Source organism: Etheostoma cragini, chromosome 6, assembly GCF_013103735.1.
Source record: "Etheostoma cragini isolate CJK2018 chromosome 6, CSU_Ecrag_1.0, whole genome shotgun sequence".
NCBI lineage: Eukaryota > Metazoa > Chordata > Actinopteri > Perciformes > Percidae > Etheostoma > Etheostoma cragini.
The window spans coordinates 10,769,556-10,795,044 of record NC_048412.1 but is presented as its reverse complement, the minus strand read 5'-3'; the positions used below and the strand labels follow the sequence as shown (position 1 = coordinate 10,795,044).

Below are 25,489 nucleotides of genomic sequence, written 5' to 3'. Positions count from 1 at the left end.
AAGAGTAGCCTACAACAGTGATAACATCCATGACTCAGCTGACAAAGGAAGGAGTTCTGCCCACAGAAACTCAAACTTCATCACCAGAAAATCCAGGGTTAAAGAAACCAAGCGTTTGAATAAAAAGCAGTCTCTACAAAGTGGAGCACAAAAACACAGAAGCCAAGACGTTGCCAGAATAAATAAAAAAACAAAGATCTTGATTATTACGTAATGTTTTCTCTGCTACTTTCTGTGTGATAGGAGGTTCGCGTGTAAGATGTTTGTTCCACATACCACGTTTTTTATTACAAACATAACAATCCGTGCCTGTCTGCATGCTGTATCTCCAGCAGGATCTCCTGATCGACCAGCACCACCCAAACCCCGTCGCTCCCTAGGCCAGGAGCCACCACAGCTTGGCCTACCCCATAACCTGTCCTTCCCTCTCATTGAGCCCACAGAAAGCAACTCCCCACAGAGTCCCGGGGAGGCAGAGGAAGCGGCTCCCCAGTGTAGGTTCCTGATAGACTGGCTCTCCCTTTCCTTCACTCTTGGTCTTTCTTTTCTTTCCTACAAGCAGGTTTTCTAACTTGCATTGCATTTGACCCAATCAAAGTTTGTATTTTTTTCAACTCTACTCCTGTTGTGCAATTGTGTATGTGAATACTGCTATGTGTCTCTGTCTGTTATTTCTTGTGTTGAAAGGTCAGGGCCGGGGTCAACTCTAATCAACTGGAGTGGCTTTTTTGTTTTGCATGTATACAGTACAAGGGAATATATTAAATGTAACTGTATGTAAGTCACCTTATGTTTTTGTACACGTTCTCTGCATGACCACACTAGATACACCACATACCATTGTACTGTTGTCCTCAATTTCCTTCTTTACTTTAAGGTTTTTCTCTGGTTGCTGTTTTCTTCTTTCTGCCATCCCACTTTATCTCAAATCTCATCTGTTCTTTTCTTTACTCCCCCACCCCGCACCCTGCTTTGTAGTGTACTGCTGTGGACCTGTGCGTCTGCGCTCCAAAAACTCCTGAAGTCTCTCTCTGGCTTGACCCTCCCATCGTCCGACAGTCCAGTCCAATTTGTTCCCTTTGCATCTTTTTTGCCCTTTTAATTTTTCTCTTGGACCTCCCTCTGACATTCATCACCCTCCTCTCATTAGTTTAAGAATTGTTCTACTGTTTCTTCTGTACTCTTGTATATGTTGTCAATGTCTCATTGCTAGTATCATTTTAAGTCATTCTCATTTCTATTACTTGCTTTTATTTGCAATGTCTCACGGAAGCCACTTTGCAGCAACCTAACTGGGTCTGTCCTTGTGATGGTCTGGATTTTTGTCTGTTGAGGACACAAAAGGCTGCAAGTGAAAGCAAGAAGTGCTCTCTAATTTCACTCATAATACAGTGCATTTTTCTTTCTTTGCTTTTTTACAAATATATGTATATACCATTGGTGGTTTTGTATTTCAGCTTGATCTGCTGGTTGTTATTGATTATGCATGAGATCAGAGTTGAGTTAATAGTGGACACACAGAATGTGGTTGGAAGACTATACAAGAACAGATGAGCTGAACCCTGGACATATCAGTTACAGAGTGATTGATGAGTGACACGCTCAAATGAGGCCATGAGGCAAGGCCATGCAATATCCATCAGCCAATATTTTGGTGATGCGATATCCGCAAATCAATAGTTGGACAGCGTATGTTTCTCTCTGTGCTTGTTGGTGTGGCTTGGTTTAGATATCTGACACTTGAATGCATGCTGCTTTTGGCAATATTATGGAAAGGGTGATCTATCAATGACATGTTGCTTTACTCTTCCCAAGGAGAGCTCATAAAGAGAATAACACTACACTCACTGCTTTGTTGAAGGACTTTTTTTTTATTCTGGAAGTTTGTAGTTGCATGAATGCTTCACAGTTTGTATTGATAGATTGGGTAGTGATCCAAAATAATTGAAATATGGGTTAATTGTTTAGGGTCCAGAGAAAAACTAAGTAAATCATTTGGATTTTTGGCTGAAAAACTGCCACTATACTATTAGATGCATGCTTTTTTTGTGGTGACTATGTTAAGGAAATGGAGTCCTTGTTTTATCAAATGACTTGTTCTGTTGCAAATTGAATGCAACTATGGTGGTGTCACAGAATCTAATCAATTTATGTATATAAAATACGATATGTCCTCTGCAAGTTCTAAGGCATGGAGTTTTGGTACAAAGGTGTAGTTTAACTAGATGTGTATTCACTGAGCCTGGAGATTTGTGAAATGAACATGCACTTATCTGTAAAGGCAATCTGTGTTTGTAAGACATTTTTCAATTAAACAGTTGAAGACTGAATTCAAGATTCAAGGACTTTGGTTTGGTATTGTGCATGGGTTGCCATGGTTAGTTTTTGACAAGTAACAGGCCACAGTTTGTACTTGCTTGGGGACACTTTTGCTTTAACCGAAGCATGAAGCAAGACTTTTGATAACTATGTGTGGATGTTTACTTGTGTGTTTATAATGTAAGCATTTACGTGTGTAAACATAGGAGAGCATAAGTGTTTGTATACATGCGCTTTGTGTGTGTGTTTGTGCGTGCTCTGAGTGTGGCTGTAGCTGGCATGACTAAGCTGTTGCTGGGAAGGAGCTGGGAGGACAGCCCTGTGATTCATAACCACATCTCCTGGAACTGACTGTACTCCCCACACCATTAGGACCAGGCCCAAAACTGACAGGCCTAGTACACACACACACACACACACACACACACACACACACACACACACACACACACACACACCAAGGAAGAAATGTTGGAGAACAATGCATGCACACACTCACAGACACCTGGTAATACAAAGAAGGCCACTCACTCATTGTAACGAATCCCTTCTTGAGTTCCCGGTGCTGTGCATGCTGGCTGGGCTGCTAAAAAAACAACAAATGGTACATTGATTTTATTGTCCTGGCATAAAGTGAAACGAGATCAGTAACAGACTAAATAAGATCTCCAAAACCCGCAGGACTGTCCAGAGCATGACTGCACTAAAGAGATGAGAGGGTATGAAGCAACACTTATCTTTCACTGGAACCTAAAACAGTACTGTGTAAATCTAATTAAAAGGGTTTGTTTTCAGTAAGTCAGCCCACACATCATTAAAGTTGTTTTATCGAGCCACAAGTGGTTGTGATCCAGGCTGGTGTATATTGAGCTTGTGTTTTCTAGTTTGTGTGTGTGGTGTCAAAATGTAAGTTGAAACTAACGTAAATACTTCCTCTGTTTTCTTCCATCTCTCTTGCTTGCTCTGCATCTTTGCTTTAAAAAAAAAACAACTAATGTACTGATGATTTTTTGTGCTGTTATCTCAGTGTATTCCAAGGTATAAACATTATTTTAAGGTTTGTGTATTTGAGAAAAATAACTGAGGCTTGAATGGGTTTTAACATTAATGCACTGCATGAGTAAAAAACTAACAACTAAGACCTCTATTATGTCAAATTTTAACAAATATAATTTTCTACCCCAGTGACATCCAACATCCATTACCCAAGCTAATATGTAGCTCTCTCCTCTCCTAGCTTGGCTCCACTCCATTCAAAACTCCACAGCCATTTGCCAGAAACCAGAAACTGGAACACCCGAGGAGGAGACCATGTCCTTGGGCAGCAGCAGTGGTGGCAGCAGCCTGCCTGACCAGGGTTATGCTGCCTCTGAGGGCATGGCAGAGGGCGAGGACTCAGGCATGGTCAGCTCTCCATCTGACACCCAACCCACATCCCCAGATGGGAGTTTGTCTCTGGATGGAGGAGAGAGATTGCTGGCACCAGTGCGGGACAATTCTAGCGACAGCGATGAGGGATGTGCCACATGGGGATCAAGACACAGGTAGAGAGGAGGGCATGAAAAAATCCCAGTAAGAGAAGGCATGGAATGTGGGGTTAACAAGACTGAGGGAGAAGAGTACAATGACATTGACAAACATATACTGTATATCTCTTTTTACCTAATTTATGTTCCATCAAGATGATATAAAGTCTCATTTAAGATGGTGAGGCACATTAAGACCTCTGCATTAGCCTCAAGAGAATATGGATGAATCACAGTGTCTACTCATCTATCTTGCCTAAGGTTTTAAGTATTTGCTTTTTGCCCACTATTACTTATCTTTTACCTCAAATCTTTTTCAATTGGTGTCACCTTTTTTTTTAAGATTATTTTTTGGGGCATTTTAGGCCTTTAATGACAGGACAGATGAAGATATGAAGGGGGAGAGAGAGGGGGAGTGACATGCAGCAAAGGGCCGCAGGCTGGATTCGAACCCGGGCCGGCTGCGAGGAGTAAACCTCTATACGTGGGCACCCGCTCTACCAACTGAGCTATCTGGGTGCCCATCACCTTTTATTTTTAAATCCATTTTAAGAGATCCTGGTTTTCTGGCAGGCAGGTAATGGCGTAGTGTATATAACACATGCCTGTGGTATGGGAGATCTGGGTTGAACAACAACCAATGTGTCCCTGAGCAAGATACTTAACCCCTAGTTGCTCCAGAGGCGTGCAACCTCTGATATATAGCAATTGTAAGTTCTTTTGGATAAAAGTGTCAGCTAAATGAGATGTAATGTAATGTAATGGATGCCAGTCACCTTGGTGTTGATCTGAGCCAGCCTAGAACACCTGCCTATAAAGTTTTAGTTCAATTTTTGCATTTGCTGATCATAGTTTGTTTCACAACTGCATTTTGACCTGAAGAGTGAACCATAACGGTAGAAGTCTTTCCACGGTTTTAAACCCTGCCAGCAGTAATAACCAAGAGAAGTTCCCGCCATGTGTTATGTTTGAGTATTAGTCAAAGCTGGCACCCTCAACCTTTGTTACCGGGCTTTCATAGTTATGGTTCTTCTAGGCCCTTATTCAAAGTATTTTGTGGAAAATGAATGCTGCCCCATGTCACTTTTCGCTTTTTAAGTTGTTGGGAAATGTGTTTGGTAGTGTGCCAAAGCCAGGGATCCTGGATCAATGCTCTTACTTATACTTTGAAATAAAACAGGGCATGGCTCTTCCGTATTCCAGAAAAGCACTATAAGCCTGTTTTCTCAGAACCGTTGAGGAAAACAGGACCAATCCAAGTCTCGTTGTAGACTAATTTTCTTTGGTTTGGCTGCTTTGTTGCAATTTGTTATGGCTAATATGCCAGTAAATCATGAGAAGGCTCTGTTGAACCCTTGAAATGAGTAAAGGAAGTTTAAACCTTGGTAATAATATCTTTACAGCTACAGTACATGTTCCAAGTCAGCAAGGTCCAATGAAAATGAAGTTTAACTTTGAACAAACAGTTTTTTTTCTTTTTTTCTTCTACTACTGACCTGCATTTAACCTTTTGGTTTCTGTGGCAGATTAGCAACGGGAAGTGTTCCGAAGGTAACAACAGCATCAAATAAGCAGATCATAACAGCTTTTTAGTGGTGACCGGTTGACTGTTAAATAAGTGTCACGGAGTCATGGACAGTGCTGTATTACAGCTGCTCCTCCAATTTTTTTGCTTTACAATTTTTTTGGGACTCTGCATGTATGTGCTTACAAGGGTATGTGTGCAGATGTTTATTTGACACATCTTTTATCTACCATCCTCAGGCACAATGACATCAGCCCACAGGTAAAATCAGGAAGGTTAAAAGAAAGCTATGAAGACCCGCACCTTACAGCTCAGCTCCATCAGACTTTGGCAGATTTTGAAGCAAACCTTACAGGTGAGGTAGCATGGCATGGCATTTATAATTTTTTCATTACAGTCCTGACAGTCCAGACGTATGTTCATCACTGGAATAGATGTATACTGTAGTTTACTAAAGGATTAAACCTGCTGACCATCATAACACTGCAACACTACATTTGTCATGTACCTGAAGTAATCCAATGAATATGCTGAATGATGTGAAATAGGTTTGAAACGTTTCACATGACTTCACGCCACATAGACCACAAGTGACTATTCCATACTCATTGAATCTTGGTGATTAATAAGCATGGTAATCTTCTTAAAAATCAAAATGTGCCTAAAGTCTCATGTCTTAACTCCTTGATCTGTCCCAACTTTTCCAGATCATTTAGATATAGCCTCAGCAACGGAGACCCCCTATACCATGTCCACAGACAGTAATGAGGTGCCGGTGTCTGTAGTGGACATGTATGTGCCAGTCACAGCCATAGATGAAGTACTGGAGGACTATGAATGTCACATTGTAGAAAATGAGACAAAGTCACTGACCAGCACTGTGTCAGCTGGGAGCAAAGGTACAAAGACCAATATGCCTACTACATTCAGTATATCATACAGAAAGTAAGACTTTAGTGTTTTTTAAAGCTGTGGTTGAAATGCTGTGCCTTTACAGTCCATTTATTTAGGCTTAGTGGTATCAGAACGATACAATTAAACAACGGTTGGGTTGTATTTGTGTTTTGAATTCACTTTTACTTACCCGATCTTGTCACAGGTCCAGGCTTTTGTTGCCAGTCCAGTGTGGAGCCACAGAACAAAAACAACAATGCTTGTAAAGCGGCTGACAGCAACAAAAGTAGCAGTTCAAATACTAAGCAGCCATCTCAACCTGAGCAGAGGAGGAAGTCACTGGGGAAGTCTATAGCTGTTAAAAAGCAAGAAAAGATGCTAGAGACAAAAATGACAGCAACAACCATCACTGATACCAGCAGTGTAAAAGAGGATAAACATAGAACATCATCAGCAGTAAAATCTAATGTTGACCTGCAGAAGCACAAAAAGAGCACTGAGATCAAACCTGGTCCTGTGAAAAGTAATGCTCAATCTTTTCAAGAGAAGACGTCCGATCTTCCACCAACCAGTCAGAGATCAGTGTCTGCAGAGAGAGATGAAGCGATGCACAGAGTTTACCAAAATAACTCCAGCCAGAATACTTCACATGGTAAAATCACTCGGAACGTCACATCACGCTTCGGTTTGAAAACGTTCACTGTAGTTCCTCCCAAACCCTCTGTCGTGCACGCTGCTACGGGAGAGCCAGCTGTCAAATTAACTGTCGGTGCCATTAAGATTGACGATCAAGGAAACATGGTGAAAGGGAGCATCTCCCGGAACAAAGTTGGTGGTTCATCAGTTTCTGAAATGAATTCCAATGAGGGGTCTCCTCTTCTTGGAAAAGCCAAAGCTTTTTGGAGCTCGAATGAGAGACAAGAAAGTGCTGTGCCCCACAGCAAAGATCTCATTGATAACGCTAAGGAGAGCACAAGTACTCCCACTGTAATCGCATTAACTACTTTGAAGAGTAGTAACACTGAGGAACTGAAAACGCACACTTCACTTTATAAAAATGCCCAGTCTAAAGAGATGGTTCAAGAAGATGCTAAAGAACCAGTGAGAGCCGTCAAAGTTGCAAAAGAAGAGCGGGTAGAGGTGGAGAGCAAGATTTCAATGTCCAAAAGTGCTCAACAGCCTGCCAGCTGCCAGCCAAGTAATAAACCTGCCCTTCCCCCTCCTATCCTTCCAGACCTGAAAAGAGACCTGTCCTTCCTCAGACCATCCAGACGAACCTCAAGCCAATATGTGGCGTCTGCCATCACTAAAAACACCCCAAGGACCTCGGCTAAACCCAACTTCATCCCTAATGTACATGACTCCTCTGCTTCTTTTAAAGCACAGACTTTCCAGAGATCAGGTCGGTCCATAACAGTGAATCCACACCAATCTTCCCAGTCCGATAATAAGGAGAATAACTCTGCTTCCAAATCCAGCCCGCATGATTCTAAACGCTCTATGAGCCACCCAGTGCATGTGTCAGATGGCCAGAGAGATTTGGGAGAAGTGAGAACGGACAGCGGCGGATTTGGAAGTTGTGTTGGATCTACCAAAGGAAGCTCCAATACGTTGGAAACAGATGCAGGCAATAATAGGCACATTCAATCCATTGGGCCAATCCAACAAAATATGATTGCCAGTAATGACAGCGATGATATTAAACATATTAGGCACAGAAGCCCCAGCCCTGCACAAAGCAGTCTTCTATACTCATCTGCCAAACCACCCACAGCTCCCAAGGCTGTAAACCAAGGCCAGCCAAGTGTGAGTGTACCCTGTATTAGAAAGATTTCATGTTTAAAAACTAATTATTTATTTTAGACAAAGTTGTTACTGTGAATTACAGTGTAGTCAATACTCTATATCTTGTTTTCAGAACACAAGGGACGTGGCCAAGGCAGCCACTCATCTAACACCCGATGCAAAGCCACAACCTTCTGTCACAGTGTCAGACAGCAGTGGGACTCCTCCGGTAATGGTGTTTGGGCCGACTAAAAAGTTCAAACCAGTGATCTCCAGATCTCCTGAGAAAGACACGTGTCTGCACAGCAGCCTGATGGACGCAATCCAGACAGGCGGAGGCAGGGGCAGGCTCAAGAAGGTGAGATAAACATTGGATGGATGGTTGGATGGATTGATGGATGGGTTGGTGGGTGGGAGGATGGGAGGATGGGAGGATGGAATGGATGGGTGTAGGGCTGCACGATTATGGCCAAAATGATAATCACGATTATTTTGATCAATATTTTGATCAGGATTATTCTCACGGTTATATGTGGATTTTAACCAAAACAAATTTATAGTTGCATAGGCTGTTTATAACTGCTTTCACATCCATATTATGTTACATTCTTCTTTTTTTTTTAAATGCATCTCTGAGTAATCTCCTTCACTTGGTACAAATACAGATTTGCCCCTCATATTTAACAATATACAGCTGTGTTAATACAAAATTTAAACTGTGGACAAATGTTAGAAGTGTGGACCGGCGCTGTGTGGCCGGGCGCGTAGAGTAAGAGGAGAGAGAGCAGAGGAGAGATCCAACACAGGCCCGGCTTTACAGAAGAAATGGGTCATGTAACGCAAAATTAAACCATATCCATATAAACATTTCAGCGGATGCTAGGGCAAAAAACACAAAGTGTTCTATGAAATGACGCTTTAAAAAAAATCACTCAATCACGCAAAGTTGATTGTGGTAAGTCAAAATTGTGATTGTGATTAAAATTTGATTAATTGTGCAGCCCTAGATGGGTGGGTGGATGGATGGATGGATGGATGGGCGGGTGGGTGGAGGATGGATAGACTATGTTAATAATTTTGCACTTACAGCTAAGTGTTGTTGATGATGATGGTGTTGGCAAGACAGACGACAACAAAGGAACAAAGATTCTAATCTTTTTATTTCATTATAAGATAACCACTGCTGGTCCCAGCAGCATGAAGAAAACATCTTATGTTGAGGAGGAGAATGAGAGGTCTGCTCTTCTGGCTGCCATTAGAGCCCAGAGCTGCTCTGGAAAGCTGAGGAAGGTAATACTATCTCCGTTATTTATGCAGTATCACTCCAGGTCTGTCAATATGAAAAGAGGGAGGGGGCATGGAGCATTTAGTACAGCCTTACAGGGCCTGGACATGTGGCTGTATACTCTAACTCCAATTCTCCACTGAGCACGTCTGCTGCTTTCCGGCTGCGCAGACTCGCCCGGTGGAAAATAGGGGTATGTGTTTTCTCACATATAAAAGAACAAACACACATGCTTCTTGCAGTTACACTTAAGAAGTATGTATAAGAAGTGGGTTTAATAGGAGTTGTAAATGTTAAACTTTTTGCCTGTATTGCTGGCTAGTTAGCACTTCACTGAATCATACATGAACCCAGTTGTTTAAGCATGGGAGTCTATTTCCATCTCTCTGTGTGGACTGCGTTGTGGATTGCTGTCATGTTAGAACCCATGTGGAAGGAAAGGGGCAGGAAAACGTGCTTCTGGAGCTGAAATATTCTGGAGGTTCCTTAAGTGGTTTTCTGAAATGCCACATGACTAAATCATGTCTTAAAAAAACAAAAGTAGATAAATGAAAAAAACTACATAACTATGTAAAATGGAGTTAAAAGAATAAATAAGATTATTCATATAAACGTGAAAAACATAAAATGCAGACAGCATCTGTTTAGAGTAAAGAGTATATCTATATATGTGTCAGAGTTGGAAATGAGATGCCCTTGTGTGTTAGGCCATGAGTGTAAGTTCAATTGCACATATGTGAGAGCAGCTGGCCTGCCGCCTGTGTTTGTGAGTCCAGTTACCAATGTGTCACTCCCTACAGACCAAATCGGAGGCTGCTGAGGAGCTGGAAAAGTTCAGGAAGGCAACTACTGAGGAGGAGGGAGGGCCTCCCTCTTTGACTTGCACTTCTCCTCCTGTCTTTAACCCACCACCACCACCCATGATTGCACCTCCACCTCCTCCTGTCTTGCCTCAGGCTAAGCCTAGCACTGTTGCACATCTAAGTGCTAACGCTCATGTGAACCCTGCCTTGGCCAGGGAGGCTATGCTGGATGCCATTCGCTCTGGATCGGCTGCTGACAGGCTAAAAAAGGTACTAATACAGAAAGATACAGCATCTATTCACACCAGAGTGGAAGTTGATGCAGAACTCTCAGACACCGTTTATCTACTCTGCGTTAGCATTTTTGGATTTTCAATTCTAAAGTAGTTTTGTGAAAATGCAGAGATGAGGGTAAAGAGTTACATTTAAATACACAAACTGTCAATATTTTACCCAGAGAGACTCTTACTAAAGAAGAGAGGGAGGAAGAGAGAGAAAATGAGACAGACATGAAAATAGGCTGATAGAGGCAAGAAAGCCAGAGGCAGCAACATAAAAAGACATGATTTGAACCAGTGTCTTCTATCGTGTCACATGGTCTGGTGTTATTACGTCTTGCCTCATAGAAAGACATCCCTGGCAGAACAAAGCACTCCTGCAGTGCAGCAGCCGGAAAACTGGAAAAGAATCGGAGCTGGTTACACATTCACAGATTCATCTGACAGCCATACTGTACTGCTGTGTGAATATTTTTCAAGAAGATAAAGTTCAATTTCAGGTCAGCAGCTGTGTAAAGTTAGAGTTGACAGAAATGTTTTCACATTATCATTTTTGCATAATTTAAATCTGAAAAAAAGAAAATAAAGTTAGATCACATTCAGGTAAAACAAAATGAACTAATAACATCTTTTTAATACATTTTTGTAGATGCCAAAAAACCACCTGATGTATAATTTTTAAATTGCCATGGATTGTTACCCCTTTTATTAACAAAGTGGAAAATTACAAACATGACATGTTGTGTCTTTTTTAACTACCGTAGGTTGCCTTGCCCACAAAGACAGTCCAAGTGAATGGCAGACTGGGAATAATCCATGCAACCTCCTCAACACTCCCTCAGCAATAGGACGGGAAGCCCACATCACCACAACAAGACATACATTTGTCATTATTAGGGATTCATTTCAGTTTAAATTTTTTTTGCCATTGTGCTTTTAGAAAAGTGGATTAAGTCACATTTGGAGTGAATGCTATTTGGACACAAATACCGATAAATAAATTCTACATGTTGTCTAGATTATTCAAAAAGGGCTTCACGGCTCAGTCGGGGGTCTTATATTTAAAGTGATGCACTAATGCTCAAAGAATTTTGTACTAAAGGAGAATAGTTGAAACACGTATTGTGTGTTGAATGTTGCTCTCTCTTAGTAGCCAAACATCAGTAACATCTGTCTGATAAAGGTGACAGAGGTGAAAGGTTGCAGGTAATTCCACTCATAATATCAGATCCCTCGTTTAGCTAATAACAAAACCTTACTGGAAAGAGTTTCTGTCCTCCCAGTACTAAACACGTCTTGCCATCTAGTACTTGAATTCAGTAGTTTTAACTGGAACGTTGTACAAAATGTGTGCCAATGAAAGCAAATTGAAATGGTTTATGCAACTTCAGTTTTTCTTCTGATCTTTTTTCTTTTTTACCACGGGTAAGTTATGGCTGCCTCATACTGTTGCTCAGTCAGTGTTATGTATTTGATGTTTGCTGTAAAAATTCTAAATGGGGTGCAATAAGTTGGGTCTGATGATGTTTTCAGATTTTAACTAATATTTGTTTGAATAATTAGGATAACTGAAGACTTAAGTTCACTTGAGAAAACAACAGAAACGGGATTATCCATTGACAATGTTTCACTTATTTCTTTTGTGTAAAATTGTATTTTATCCGGATCCAAAATGCCAACTTCTACAGTTCTGGGCTCTGAGGAGGAGTAAGTTGGGGGTGGCTTAGGAGTGCCTTTTTAGCTCACTATACTCCTGTTTTAGCATCTGACCTACCTGTTTTTTTAAAAGACATTGGCATACATGGTCAGTGCACTGCAGAAACGTACAATAGCAATATGACGACTGTGCCTTTGATGTGAGAGAAAATAAGATGAACATTTCCTTTCTTTGACATTTCAACATTTTTGAAGCACTGTTATAATAGATCAATGGTGGATGTCACCATGAGTAAAGAGATTAACTAATCAACAAGTCATTATGTAATGGCTGTGTAATACAAACTACCAGTCGTAGGAAAGCAGCAGTTTAGGTTATCTAAGACTTTGATTTAGGCGAAAATATGTTATTCCATTCTGCTCCACTGTAGGTGAAGTTTACAGTATAGAGTAGCTTAGGTTGCTACAGGGAGAATGGACCATTGCCATTACGTGGCATCCTTATGGAATAAGGAGGATGTCCATGATGAATCCTCTGTATGAAGAAAAACCTGGAACATCCATAGTCAGGTGTAAATGCTTGCTGCTGTAGATTGTGTGATAAATCGGAGTAAAAAAAATTAATTTCCTATTTTTATAGAGTTTTATTTTAATTCATATTCAGTTGCAACACTTGTTCTATTATGTTTTACCCTGAGAGAAAACATTAGGACTTTTTCTGTTTTTCTGTGTTTTTTTTCTAACTAGAAGTGCATATGTCATTCCTGCTAGATGGTTTCATCTACACGCAGTAACCTACATATCCTACAGCACATTGTAGCATTGTATATTTTGTAAACTAAAGACAGATCATTGCTTTGAAAGATTTGATTTAAATCTTTGATAGAGACCTATTTCACTGATGGTGTGAACATTTTATAAGCTATTGCTTTTTAAGTGCTCATTGTTTTTTGGGAAGGTTGCAGAGTTATTTTATCTTCCCCAATTTTTGATTTAATAAATGATTTTGCAATCAAGTGAAAACTGACTTGGAGCTGAAATTCCTGTGTTTTAGCTTTATTACAAATTCATTACAAATCCATTTTTTTTATCTTTCAAGTAGCAGAATGTTAGGTTAGACACATGGTAGTAAGAACCTTGCTCTGAAATGCATCTTGCTCTGAAATGCAGGCTGTGGTCATCCTGCTGTCCTTATGAAATATATTGTAGCCTCTCTCTCCTTTTTTGCTACACCACAGATGAGCTACTTTTCCGGGCAGCGGGCTCATGACCCTGACTCATCACAGTGTGGTCACACATAATGACTCTCACAGAACTTCAACCTAACCTGCATTCCTGATTCCTGAATAACTAGTCATTGTGCAAATGTCTACATGAGTTGCAAAATCACACGGAAATACACAGCGTAGATGGTGGAGAAATCTCTGGTGTCTTGTCATTAGTCTTGTCTTAATACTTGGGTATTTTAGGACTTTAGTTTATGGGACAGCTGAAGACATGGGGGGGGGGGGGGGGGGGGGGGGGGGGGGGGGGTTAATTGACATGCATCAAAAGGGCCACAGGTGAGAGTCAAACCTTGGACCACTGGGTTGAGGAATGAGCCTCTATATATGGGCGAGCACCGTACCAGGTGAGCTATCCGGATGCCCCAGATCAACACTTTTAAATTATATCATTGACTAGCATGTGTGTGTGGTGTGATAGAAAGTGAAGTGACATAAAACTGTACACTTTCTATGGACTCACCCATCATAAACACAAACTGGATCTTTTCTTTTGACTGGATTTGGTCACTAGATAACGTGAATTTCAGCAATTTAATGGCCTGGTTTTCAGGGGTTTTACTGACCAGTGCAGGGTGAATGTTAAGTAGTAGAAGTAAATTCTAACTGTGAAATAAATGAGTGTGTAAGGGTGATCATGGCTGCGTTGGCCAGAGGGAGCTGTAAATTCAAGCAGAGGACCACAGGCTCTTTTGTGGGTCAACATTCCTGCACACTCTACAGTCATTCTGATCTGCTTTACAAATCTCTGAAGGGTGTGTATGGGTTGGTGGATGTCTCTGTGTGTGAGTGTGGTGTGGTGATATTTGTACGTGCATTCGAGCTTGTGCCTGTGTTCCAAATTCCAAACCCTTCTAACCATACTGGCAAAGTAAAACAACGCTGAAGATTTCACCACATAATAGGTTTGGCTTTGGTCATCCCTCTACCAACCTTATTGGTAAGTTTGGTGCCGTAACAGTTTCACATGTAGGGCCTAAGGCAGGCAACATTTGTGAAAGCCTTTCCCCGCTGCCTCGGCTCACATTACACAGCTTTGTTAGACTTGACTGGCCAACTAATGAGTGATGGATACAATGACATCAACTGTCAGCAGGGGTTTGTATTGACTTTGTTTTCTGATGTTTTGTAGTCTACTTCATATCTGATCAATCAATTTCAACAAAAGGCCTGTGTGATGCTGAATGTCTGATGAGGTGAAATCAACATAATGCATGTGTGGTTTATGTCTCTGTGCCAGTCTCATAGGAAGAATGCTTTGTCGCATGGTGGCACACTGAACATGAGTGACATATGTGTTTTTGTAAATAAGTATGTGTCTGATGCAATGGTACAATATGTGCTCTTTGAGTGTGTTTACGCACTGAGGGGACACACTGTGAGCCCCCTGTTGTTCCTGATCCAGACACAAACACATTTTAGGACTGATGACCTCTTACACTTCAGACTCCTATGGTGTATTCTCATCAGTCAAGCTTATCCAATCTGAAATATCACAGGCAATATGAAAACAATGAAGTAAACGCTGGGTTATCCGGCACTTCAGCCTGAGGTCGAGCTTTATCTGAACGTCCTGTGGGCTTCAATTCAAGTCCCTGCCTTTGGTGCATGTCACTCTAAAATGTTTATCCATCTCTACGTTTTAAAGTACTTACCAGTCTAAATTGCAATAGCATTTGAGCTGAGTGTAAACCTGTTGCATATGGTCTTATGCAATATCTTTACAAGACTCAGGAGGATACAAAACACAACCGTGCCGGGAAGGTAACTCTGGTGCAATGAGATTCGACCCACAGTTGTGCAAATACACACATTACTACATCACAGCTACCAGGTTTTTTAATGTGTCATAGTGCTTGTCAGAGGAGGGCTTTTAATTGAAAGTGGAATGTTTTAGTCTAAACTTAAAACTTATGGTGTACCATAAACAATATTCTTGCTGTGACCAGTGTGGTTTACCATTTTAATCCTGAAAAGTATTTGTAGGGAAAAATTCAGTGGAACCTTTGCCCCTTGCTACAACCGGCTAACACGTACACATTTACCCTGTTCAGAAAACTTTTACTCTACATTCATTGTTCTAACAGTATCACATACATCTTTTAGAGGCAGAATCTTTTGGCAGAAAGGAAACCAATTTACAGATTGATTCATCTTTATTCAGATAGTCTACAATAAACAGCTTTATGTATGTCTATCTAACCTCAACATCAAACACTCCCATTTTAAGGAACAATTAATGGTATAAAGCCATTAAGGTTGCTTACAATGTTATCTTTGATGCCCTTCCATTAATGTCCAAAGGGTTTAACTACTAACTTTTAAGTATATATAAGTAGCATGTCCCTTAAAACGGCAAATTATAGGACACTGGGGTGTGAAATTAAGAAATTTAAAAGGTTTTTATTGAGCTCTCATGCACTTTTTAAAGGGTGTTTATTTGCAAAGAGAAGGAAGAGAGGAATTAGCAAGCCTATGATCAATATAACCAAATGTATTAAATCAGATTATTTCACACTTGTAAGGTGGTGGAGGACAGTAGAATTAAGTTTGTTTTCCAGCTACCTACCTCATTTTTTACAGTCTACGTAGGGTACACATGAGGTGATGCAACAACTTGGTATAAGAAATGTCAGAGAGAAATCATTTGCTATTGAGCAACTGCATATGTCTCTCTTATAACATAATCGTTAATACGTTTTTCAATAAGACTCAACGACTTCAACCTGGTTTTGAAAAAAATCCTGTATATTCATACATTGGGCGACGCCCTCTCGCTTTGTTTCAGTTGTACAAGCACACAGAACTCAGACAGCTCCTCAGAAAACAGCGCAATCCGCTCTGAACCCGCCCTTTTTCCCATAAGACGTGAACGCCGCATCACTCCTCACTTATGGGCGTGGTCTACTCTGACGGGGAGGAGTTGTTGTTTGCAAGCGCATGTGTGTGTGTGTGTGTGTGTGTGTGTGTGTGTGTGTGTGTGTGTGTGTGTGTGTGTGTGTGTGTGTGTGTCTCTCCTCCCCGGCCACATGAGATGAGCTGTCTGCAGTCTTTGCAGCCACTATTTTCGCCTCCTCCTCTTCTTGACTCTGTCTATCTGTCCAGTCCGGGAATGTTGACCACCGTGCCCTGAGTGGTCCAACGCCACCGAGTATCCCTTCATCTTCTTCTGCCACTCTCCGTGTTTGTCTCTGAGGGTTCTAGCCTGCCTCAACTCAACTGGCTGTAAGGTGAGTGCATGTGTATACAATATGAAGACGCTGTTCTCATGTTCCTTTTTTTGGGGGGGGGGGGTATCGTGTATAGTCCATGTAGAGTAGGCTGTGAGCGCGTGTAATAAAAGTTGAATGTGCTGTTGTGATGATGACACGCACTGTTTTGCGGGTCAGAACACGTGCTCACTGCACGTAGCCGCCAAGGAGGACATGGGTCCATACCCGTGTCCCTGCCAACGCAGCGGCCAGTCATTGAACTTTGTAAACAAGTTTCTTCATCGGACCGGTCTGTTGCGTTTAACTGTATTCACTTTACTGTTTTCCAACTGGTGGAAAGCGTCCACCGTACATTGTTATAACGGGTGCCGTTAAGCTGCTGAATCTCGTGCACTTTTTTGCATCTTTTCCAGCCTTTACTGTGATTCGAGTGTCTCTTGGGGAGCACTAGTTTGATTCCAACAGCTTATATTTTTTACGATTGCGTAACAGCAGTCAACAGTGGCTCATAGCCATACTCATACTTTCTATCCTGTGGCGCTCCAGCTCATCGCGATGCCCCCCCCCCCCCCCTTTTGGCAGCATTTGCTTTGGGGGTGGGGAGGGGGAGAAAGAGGCGTTTTCCCAGGGATACTCATGTAGCCCTACTGCAGTGGTTTACAAAGTGGCCTCTTGTGTCCCCCAGGGGGTCCTTTGGCGGGTTCCAGGGGGTCCCCAGTAAAGTGTGAAATTGTTGAGTTGAAGCAGTTTTGGAGCCACCAGAACTTAACCCAAGAAGAAGTATACATTTTTGAATTTCTAAGTGGAATATAAAAAGTGGTATCAGTGCACTTGTTAAGCGGTCTAAAGTATTCCAAGTACTCTAAAGAGCTCTCCCACAGGGAGTCTGTCAGGCAGTCAAATCAAATTGGACTCCATGATGTGGGTTGCTTGATGTGAAAATCCTTAGTAATCCCTGGTCTATTCATCCTCTTTTAAGCCTTTACTAAATCAAGCTATTGCCCAAATATTGTAAATGCACACTGTTACGGTAGATGCACCACTCCTGTACTGTCACTCCGTGACCGCAACGCTGGTATTGTTTTCACCCCGTGAGCCTACGTCCACTCTACTACTACTACTACTACTACTACTGCTACTGCTACTGCTGCTACTACTACTACTAACTTTTCATTAATAAATGGCATTTTGGAACAAAAACATTCTCCTTCCACACGAGCGTTAGGGCTCCGCATCAGAAATGTTCTCTATTCAAGTTAACATGTCTGAAAATGCATATTACATGACCATTTGCAGACAGTGGGCATGCGCGTGCCGGTGTAAACAAGAAGTTGATTGTCTATCGTTACTCCTGTGCGATTGAAAATACAGACCTGCAGCTAATAAATAAAATAAACAAGAAAAAAACAAATCTGAAAGACGGTGACAAACGGAACTTGGGAGTCGTTGCAAGGCGAATACAGTGACACGTTAGAACTGTCCTGGGAGCATTAGCCATTACGGAAGGAAACAAGGCAATGGGAAAGGAGAACCCACACAAGAAGGATGAAATCACAAAAGGTACGTTGGCCTAGCTCACCGATAAGACTGACGGATGTGGGTGTCTGCGTCGTCGTTTCCTAAGGTCTCTGTTTCTGCCCGTCCAGACTACAACGCAAACAAGTTTTCAAACTAAAATGGGGTCAGTGGCCTTTTCAAATGTCTCCATTTTAAGGGTTCTCAAACGTTGAAGTAGTGTGGACATGCGGTCTAAAATGTAGCAAAAGATATGCGTTAAAAAAACATATTATTTTGGATGTAGCCTCAGGCCGTGTCCGTGTGTGTGTTATCATGGCAGAATGTGGTCCTAGGGGCACCTGCTGTCGCAGGAACTAGGGATTAGGGGAATTCATGGAACAAATACTGACATACCCAAGCTTTAAGCATGTCTTCACATTGTCTCTGGTGGTTAAGTTCATGTTGTCATTCAACACTGTCTTAATTACCATGGATTAATTAAAACCTTGGATGTCGAGAATGTAACCTTAACATTTCTCTGAGAATTAAGGCAAGCAAAGCTCAGTCAGCAACCTTTCTGGAGTCACTGAAGTGAAACACACAATCTGGCCAACCACTGATGTTCTACTCAACTTAGTTATCCACACATACACTGTCCTCTGAGTGTTCACCTTTAAAGTGTGGTTGAATATAAAGTAGTTAGCTGCTGCTACATGCAGTCTAAAACATGCTATAGTTGTGTCTTTTCAATAGCCAGAGAGGATTTCTGTTTTCCTTGTGCTTGTCCATTATTTCCTGCTTTCTTTCATTTAATTATGTTGTGGTCACATCTCTGTGCACATGGCAACCACGCTAGCTGCGGTTTCTTTCACCCCCTCAGCACCAGTCCTGCTATTTCAGGTCCATGCTCAGTAAGCACAGGCATGACGGGGCATGAACTCTTCAAGACTACAGGCTGCCAAAACGCTGCTGACTGCACACATAATTATACTAACAATAAGCTATACTCAAGTCGCTCGAGGATTCAGACCTGCGTGTTTTGTCTTTCGAGAAATTCTTTAAAAATCGAATACGCATTTGGTTCTGCTGCTGCTCATTCTTCATTGGCTTTTGATTGAAATACTGTGTGCTTGGCAGTGATCACCCCAGAGATTTGTTACATAACGAAAACCTTAGCCTCATTTTAAATGTAAGCATTTAAGCTTTTCTTGATGTACTAATGTACAAAAGGTTGGATGCCCTCCCCCCCTCCCCCGCTCTTGTTTGTATGCATATACTCTTCAGCTGCCATCCATGGGGAAAAGTTGCAGAGATATCCTTTTGGCTGGTATTGGTGGTATAAGAGCTCGTGGTCGTGCTCCAGGCAGCATTCCATTGGGTCTTGCGTCAGCCAGCAGTCATTCAGCACTGGTTAGTCTAGGCTTATACACTGGTAATACACCCTCCCTGGTGTCATGACACCATTAACCCAAGCCTGCCGGGGGACCGCAGCGCACTCCATGTCAATCGACTGACTGCCTGGATCTAAAAGCAGAGCAACTTCATCTGTTCCAACGTGCTCGGCTAGGTTGTCAGTGGTCCAAAAGTAACCCAGCAATGTTGGGGACTATGATTAGCTTCTTTGTTTAAGGTTAAGTTGAAGTCATCGTTTTTAGAAAACGTTTGGGCTACCACATACTTGGCCCGAAAGCGTGCCATACACTTTTGAATTTAGGTTTTTTAATTGGTACTTAACCAGAAGTTACCAGTCCTTAATAGAGGTCGACCGATATCGGGTTTTCTCTGGCCGTTGCCGAGCTTTAGAAGTCTGGGTCGGCCGATGGCCGATTTATTTTGGCCGATATGTGCTTGTTTTTAAACTTCATTGAAAGACACTAAACTAAATTTGAAAGACACAATGTAACACTAATAATTAATTAAGATACACAACATTTATTGAACACTTCACCAATCTGCACTTGTATATTAAAAATGTATAATGTAAAAACATTTATTCTATAAATAATACATACATATATTAAATAAACGAAACAGGTAAGAAGCAAATAAACTTTGTCAAACAAATATTTCAATGGAAAAATGCACTTAGCAGCATTTATCAACCTTCTGAGTACACACATCTGCAAACTTTCATAAGTTAAATAAATCAACAATTTTAACAATAGTAGTGCTGCACACAGTAGCAACCAGCAGCATTTCTTTGGTCTGAAGAGAAGGTATACCACTTGAACACAAATGTGCCTGCCTATTAATCAGCTTGATATACTGCCTATCTTGAGGCAGTGGTTACCTAAAGTTTAGAGAAGAAAGCTTGTGACCAGGAGGTCGTTGGTTCAATCCCCAGATCAACAAGGATAAAAGTCTGGGTGGGGAAAGTGAAAGAGCTCATTACACATACCAACACCGAGGAGCCCTTGAGCAAGGCCCTTAACCTCCAACCGCTCCAGTGGAGCTGCTCAGTGGCCAGCAGATCAGACTGGGGTTGTACTGGGCCGCTTCCAATTAGCAGCGCTGAGTAATTAGGACGATATGCTTTTGTCTGACATGTTGATTTATTGAGATTCTGGAAGTCTTGCAACTCAATAGTATTTAGTATTGCAATTTTCCTTTTCTTCTTTATCGAAAACAAAAGTTGAATAGTACATGTCTAGAGAAAACATAACACAACACATTTCTAAAAACGTATTGTTTTCTTGAAATAATGCACATCACATGTAGTCATTCAGTCTGTCTGACATTTTTTTTCATTTGTAAAGAAGTACATAACATGTTTTTCTGCTTTCAGTCTGTTTTGCTGGAAATGGATAGGATGTAGCTGAAATTCAGCTGTATAAACAGAAAATATCTAGGTGAATCATTGGTAAAAAAGAAAAAAATCATTGATTTAAAAAATCATTGCCAAAAAATTACAAAACAAAGGTTTTTCTTTTTTTTAGTTCCCACTGCTATGAGTAATCATGTTCCGCATTGGAAGGAGTCATTACTAAGAAACTAAACCCTTGCCACAGGAAAAACGTTGTGGTATTATTCTTCCTCCTCCTCCTCCATACTATAAATATGGACCTGATTCTCTTCACTTTCCACTTGTGACTGAAGGTGATGCTTACTTGTCTTACCACCAAAGTGTACAGTTGATTGGGTTTCTCACTGTCTGGGTTTGGTCCAAATGTGGCTGAAACTTAAGCCTGCGTGAGAGGCAAGAATGTTGTCTTTATTCTATAGGTAACCGAACGCCTGAGGGACCACATGCTCGGTTGGGTACAGGTAATGCACGGTGATGTGCCAGAAGAAATGATCTCTCTAACACATACTGTATATGTACACCGTTTTCGCCCCTGCTCTAATGTTCTCCTGCTTTTATCTCTACATGTCTGTCGTCTCTCAGTTTATCTTTGTGTCTTTGTCCCTCTGTCCACCCCATTGTCTGCCCCCTCTTTCTTGAGCATGCCTCTGTCTCCTAGTTTCACTGTCCATATCGCTGTCTGTCTCCCTCTGTTGATTTGGGTCTCAGCGTACCAGCTGGAATCTGCAAAATCAAAACAAACCATAGCTAGTTGGCTTTGGTACATTTACCAAACTATTACAAACAAAAAGTTTTTTTTTTCTTTCCCCAGAAATAATTCTCAGTGGGAAACCAAAGAACAATACATGCATGTTTCTGTTCTTGGATAATAGCACTGTCCTAAACCTCTTTCTGATTCCCTCTCACTCTCTGAATATAGCACTGACCATGTTTACATGAATGTTGTCTTCCATAATTGCATTTTCTGCCCTCTGGTTTTCTAGTATTATACCCAGATTTAGAAGCAATCAGGGCTTAGAGTTCTGTACTTTGGTACTTAGGAATAAGACTTTTGTTAAGTCCTTCTTAATATGATTTTTTTCATCCAGCCAAGTATGTTAGCATTCCAAAGAGAAAGTAAGTACAATAAATCCTGTTCCCCTTTCCCCTTAAGTGCTAACATAGAACTCAAGCCCTCTGATGCTAGTTAACTGTTTCACCTACAAGGCCGGTTAATTTGGGGTTTGATGTTTCCTTTTGTTGTAGATGATAATGATGGAGGTCTAATGCAACAGGTTTGTGTATTTTATAGCATCAGTCAGTTAAAGAGGTTATTTGCTACCAACAGGTGTAGTAAATATGGTGTCATGAGAAGGCAAATCCGTCTATCACAGCCCTCTGGGGCCACCATTACAGCCAACTTGTGCACAAGCACAATTGCTCCCAAGCTCCATCCATTCATCTTTAGCATTGCATAAGACCAGTTCTCCCAAGCAGCCCAATGAAATACTCATCCAATTAGGCACTGTCCACATTTCCAAAAGGCCTTTCTCTCATAGACTGGTGCTATTCAGGCTCCCCCTGCATGACATCAGGCCCTCTCTTATAGCCCCACTTTACGCTGCTGCTCTCAAATAATGAAAGCTGCCAATTAATGACTAATCAACATGTGCAACAAATACATCCAGTGAGGAGTGACTACCATCTAATCTGCGGACTAAAACAGAAGACAGAGATGCTCTGTTCAACTCTCTCTGCCGTCTTTCAGTGTTGCATTGCTGCAGAAACAACAGCCTGTCCATACACTCACAGCCACACACACTCATACTCTGACAATTTGAAAAAGCTTTAAAATTCATAATTGAATTTTTTTTTTTAATAGTTATTTGCCATTTTTTTTTGAGTTACTTGGAGTACCAAAGGTTTTGATTAGTGGCCAGTGCGTTTTTTTGTAGTGAATACCATAAATAATACCAATAAATTCAAATGTTTTAACCATTTTCAAACTCTTTATTTAGTGATCTGTCGTTGAGGATGGTATTAGGACCTTATTCTGTCCGGTTTTTCTTTGGTGTAATCGAAGGCTGCACAAGTAATGTTGTTTTATTCGCAATTGCAATATGGACTATTGCAATTTCTGTGCAGGGGTGGCAGAATATTTGTTAAAGGCAAAATACTGTATGTGTCAAACCATTTTGAATTAAGTATTATGTTGCAAAAATCGTTGTTTTGTAAAGATCTTCGCAAAAATCACACTATAGTCATTAAAAAATGTTTATCCTGTTGATGTGGGGATTGAACCGACGACCTCCTGGTCACAAGCTTTCTTCTCTAATGTTTTTTAAATACAAATGAGAAAAATGATGCACAAATTATCATTCCCTCTAATATCGTGAATCATGTCACAGTATCAGTCAAATAAAAATAACATGCCTCGGCTATTTTCATGTTCTAGTTGAAGATGATTTATCACGCATACACATACACAAACTTTAAGGGTTGCTTACCGAGAAAGAATCTGGTGGGAATCAGAGGGGGAATCTCCGGCCCGAAGCAACACAATACAGTGAAGCAGGCAACGTATCTCCACCCAGACCACTCCCTAGCCGCTTCCCAAAGACAGAATTTGGAGGATGCTACGTCATCGACGTCCGTCGAAGGAGCGTTCCAATGTTGAGGATCCTCCGAATTCCTCCAAGGACCGAGTCCTTCATTCAGAAAATTTCCCACACACAGAGAAGGATGCATAATATGTTATCCTTCGCGGTCCCAAATCACCCACAATCCTATGCGAGGGCCTTTGCCGGCTGGTTAAAAAAAAAGAAATAGCGGACCTAAGCTGGAGTTCGAGCGGCATCGCTGACGGTGAAATGATCATTTAAATGTAAGTATCTTTAGTGTGTGCTGTACATTTTTTATAAACGTTAATGTAAAGCTTAATGCTTTATGGCTGGTACAAATTACTGTAATAATAGGTAAAGACACCCCGAGCTAACTGAACCTATCATTTAACATTAGGCTGTTAGCTAGCTAAGTTGCTGTCTTTGTAAAGTTTAATGTCCGGTGGCATTTTCATCTAATTTTATAAGCGTTTATCACTGGTTGTATCTGTAGACGGGAGGTAACACTGCACCGTGTTAGCTTCACTAGCAACGTTCAATGAAGGCATGTATGAGTAATTTCCCATGGAATACCGTAATGTTATAGCATTCATAACGGTAAACATCATTTTCTTGTGTTAACTGTCTTTTAACAGGGACTAACGGAGGCGGTCACCAAGGATGGCAAAGCCAAAGACCAGCAGGGAGACGGAGGCCAAAGAAAATGTTGAATAGATTTTTTGCTATAATAGAGATGGGCATTCTAACAATAAAAAGCTTTAAATTAACTGGTTTGTCTGTGTCATTAAGTTCTTGGGCGTGTGTATATAATATAAACTGTTTTTCAATGGCTATTTTTTCTATCAAACTGGGACCTAGACAGAGGAAACTTTTAACTGAATAATTATATTCAGATGCTACCTGTTTTAATAACTCGTAAGGTATACATGTTTAAAAAAAGACTTTAACGAAACATGTTTCTTTACTATAACATTTATTCAAAAATGACTATATACTTTACACAGAAATATAATCAACACGAAAAGTGATCAGACTCAGCTGCCGATGACGGTGTTGCCTCCAGACGGCAGACAGAAGGAGAAAGTTTTAGGTCAGTCATCCACCCTGGCCTGGTAACATTACAATTGTATCACAAATATGTTAAAGCATAACGTTAAAATCCACTGTGTAAGTTTTCGTAATCATGAACGTAAATGACCACTGTTGACCATTTAACACACTAACACCTACCTTTACTGCGTTAGTGGGTGTTTATCAAAGGTGGTGTTATTATGACTTTTCGTTGATTGACGCATTCTCAATTGCAGTGAACTGTAAGTCATACTGCCTGTGGCAGCTCCTTAGCTGGTTGCATTTACCTTGTTGTAGTTTGCTGATCAAATTATACATTTGTTGAACTGAAAAATAAGCTAATGTTACATGTATGCAGTAAACTACAAGCTAATTTTAACTGCTACTGTAAGATTAATGTAATTAAGATTAATTAATGCAATTCTCCTTGCCGGTAAGTGACAACTACAAACATAAACTCCCAGTTTTAAATTGCCGTTAGATGAATAAGAGAAAAAGACTAGTTCAGTATCAGTCTCAATAACGTTAGCTACCATAGCACATTACGGGCAAAGTTACCTACAGAACATTCTCCTGCAAGCAGACTGACGCTGATCCACCCTCTCCATCTCAACAAAATAATTGAACACCACAGTTAACAGTTCCACAACCATTTCATCCAGTGTTTTGAAATGCAGCAAAACCAATTCAAAGACGCAAGCCCCCACTGACGTGGACTTGGTAGCCTGTTCCATTGTGCATGTTCTCCAAATGCTAAGGAGGACTCTGTCTTGCCTCTGAAGGATCCTTCCTTGAAAGGACTAGTCCTACCAAGGAAGGATCCTTAACATTGAGAAACGGCTCCAGTTTCACATACATCACATTTTCTATTGGTCGCCTCGCCATAGGGAGTGTTGATAACTCACAGCGTTGGGCTAAGTATTAAGGAAGGCGTCTGGCTAGTTTAACATAC

General features: G+C 41.1%; 2 protein-coding genes across 10 annotated transcripts in view; both read left to right on the top strand.

Moving 5' to 3' along the window:
- cobl (cordon-bleu WH2 repeat protein) overlaps positions 1-12,469 on the top strand; it is a 60,223-nt gene extending 47,754 nt beyond the window's left edge. For 6 of the 8 annotated variants that reach the window (XM_034874899.1, XM_034874897.1, XM_034874898.1 and 3 more), the window contains 9 exons: positions 333-494; positions 3,557-3,863; positions 5,610-5,725; positions 6,078-6,269; positions 6,470-8,070; positions 8,183-8,407; positions 9,223-9,339; positions 10,135-10,407; positions 11,180-12,469. In XM_034874899.1, coding sequence (XP_034730790.1) covers positions 333-494; positions 3,557-3,863; positions 5,610-5,725; positions 6,078-6,269; positions 6,470-8,070; positions 8,183-8,407; positions 9,223-9,339; positions 10,135-10,407; positions 11,180-11,263 — 3,077 coding nt within the window. In that variant the 3' untranslated portion in view covers positions 11,264-12,469. The remainder of the gene's footprint in view (positions 1-332; positions 495-3,556; positions 3,864-5,609; positions 5,726-6,077; positions 6,270-6,469; positions 8,071-8,182; positions 8,408-9,222; positions 9,340-10,134; positions 10,408-11,179) is intronic. The other 2 variants (XM_034874894.1, XM_034874900.1) reach the window with 2 other exon arrangements.
- A 3,861-nt stretch (positions 12,470-16,330) lies between these two features.
- The window catches only part of LOC117946625 (growth factor receptor-bound protein 10-like), a 69,635-nt gene continuing 60,476 nt past the window's right edge, over positions 16,331-25,489 (top strand). The window contains exon 1 of one of the 2 annotated variants that reach the window (XM_034874902.1): positions 16,331-16,584. The gene's annotated coding sequence lies outside the window, so the exon portion shown is untranslated. The remainder of the gene's footprint in view (positions 16,585-25,489) is intronic. The other variant, XM_034874901.1, reaches the window with a different exon arrangement.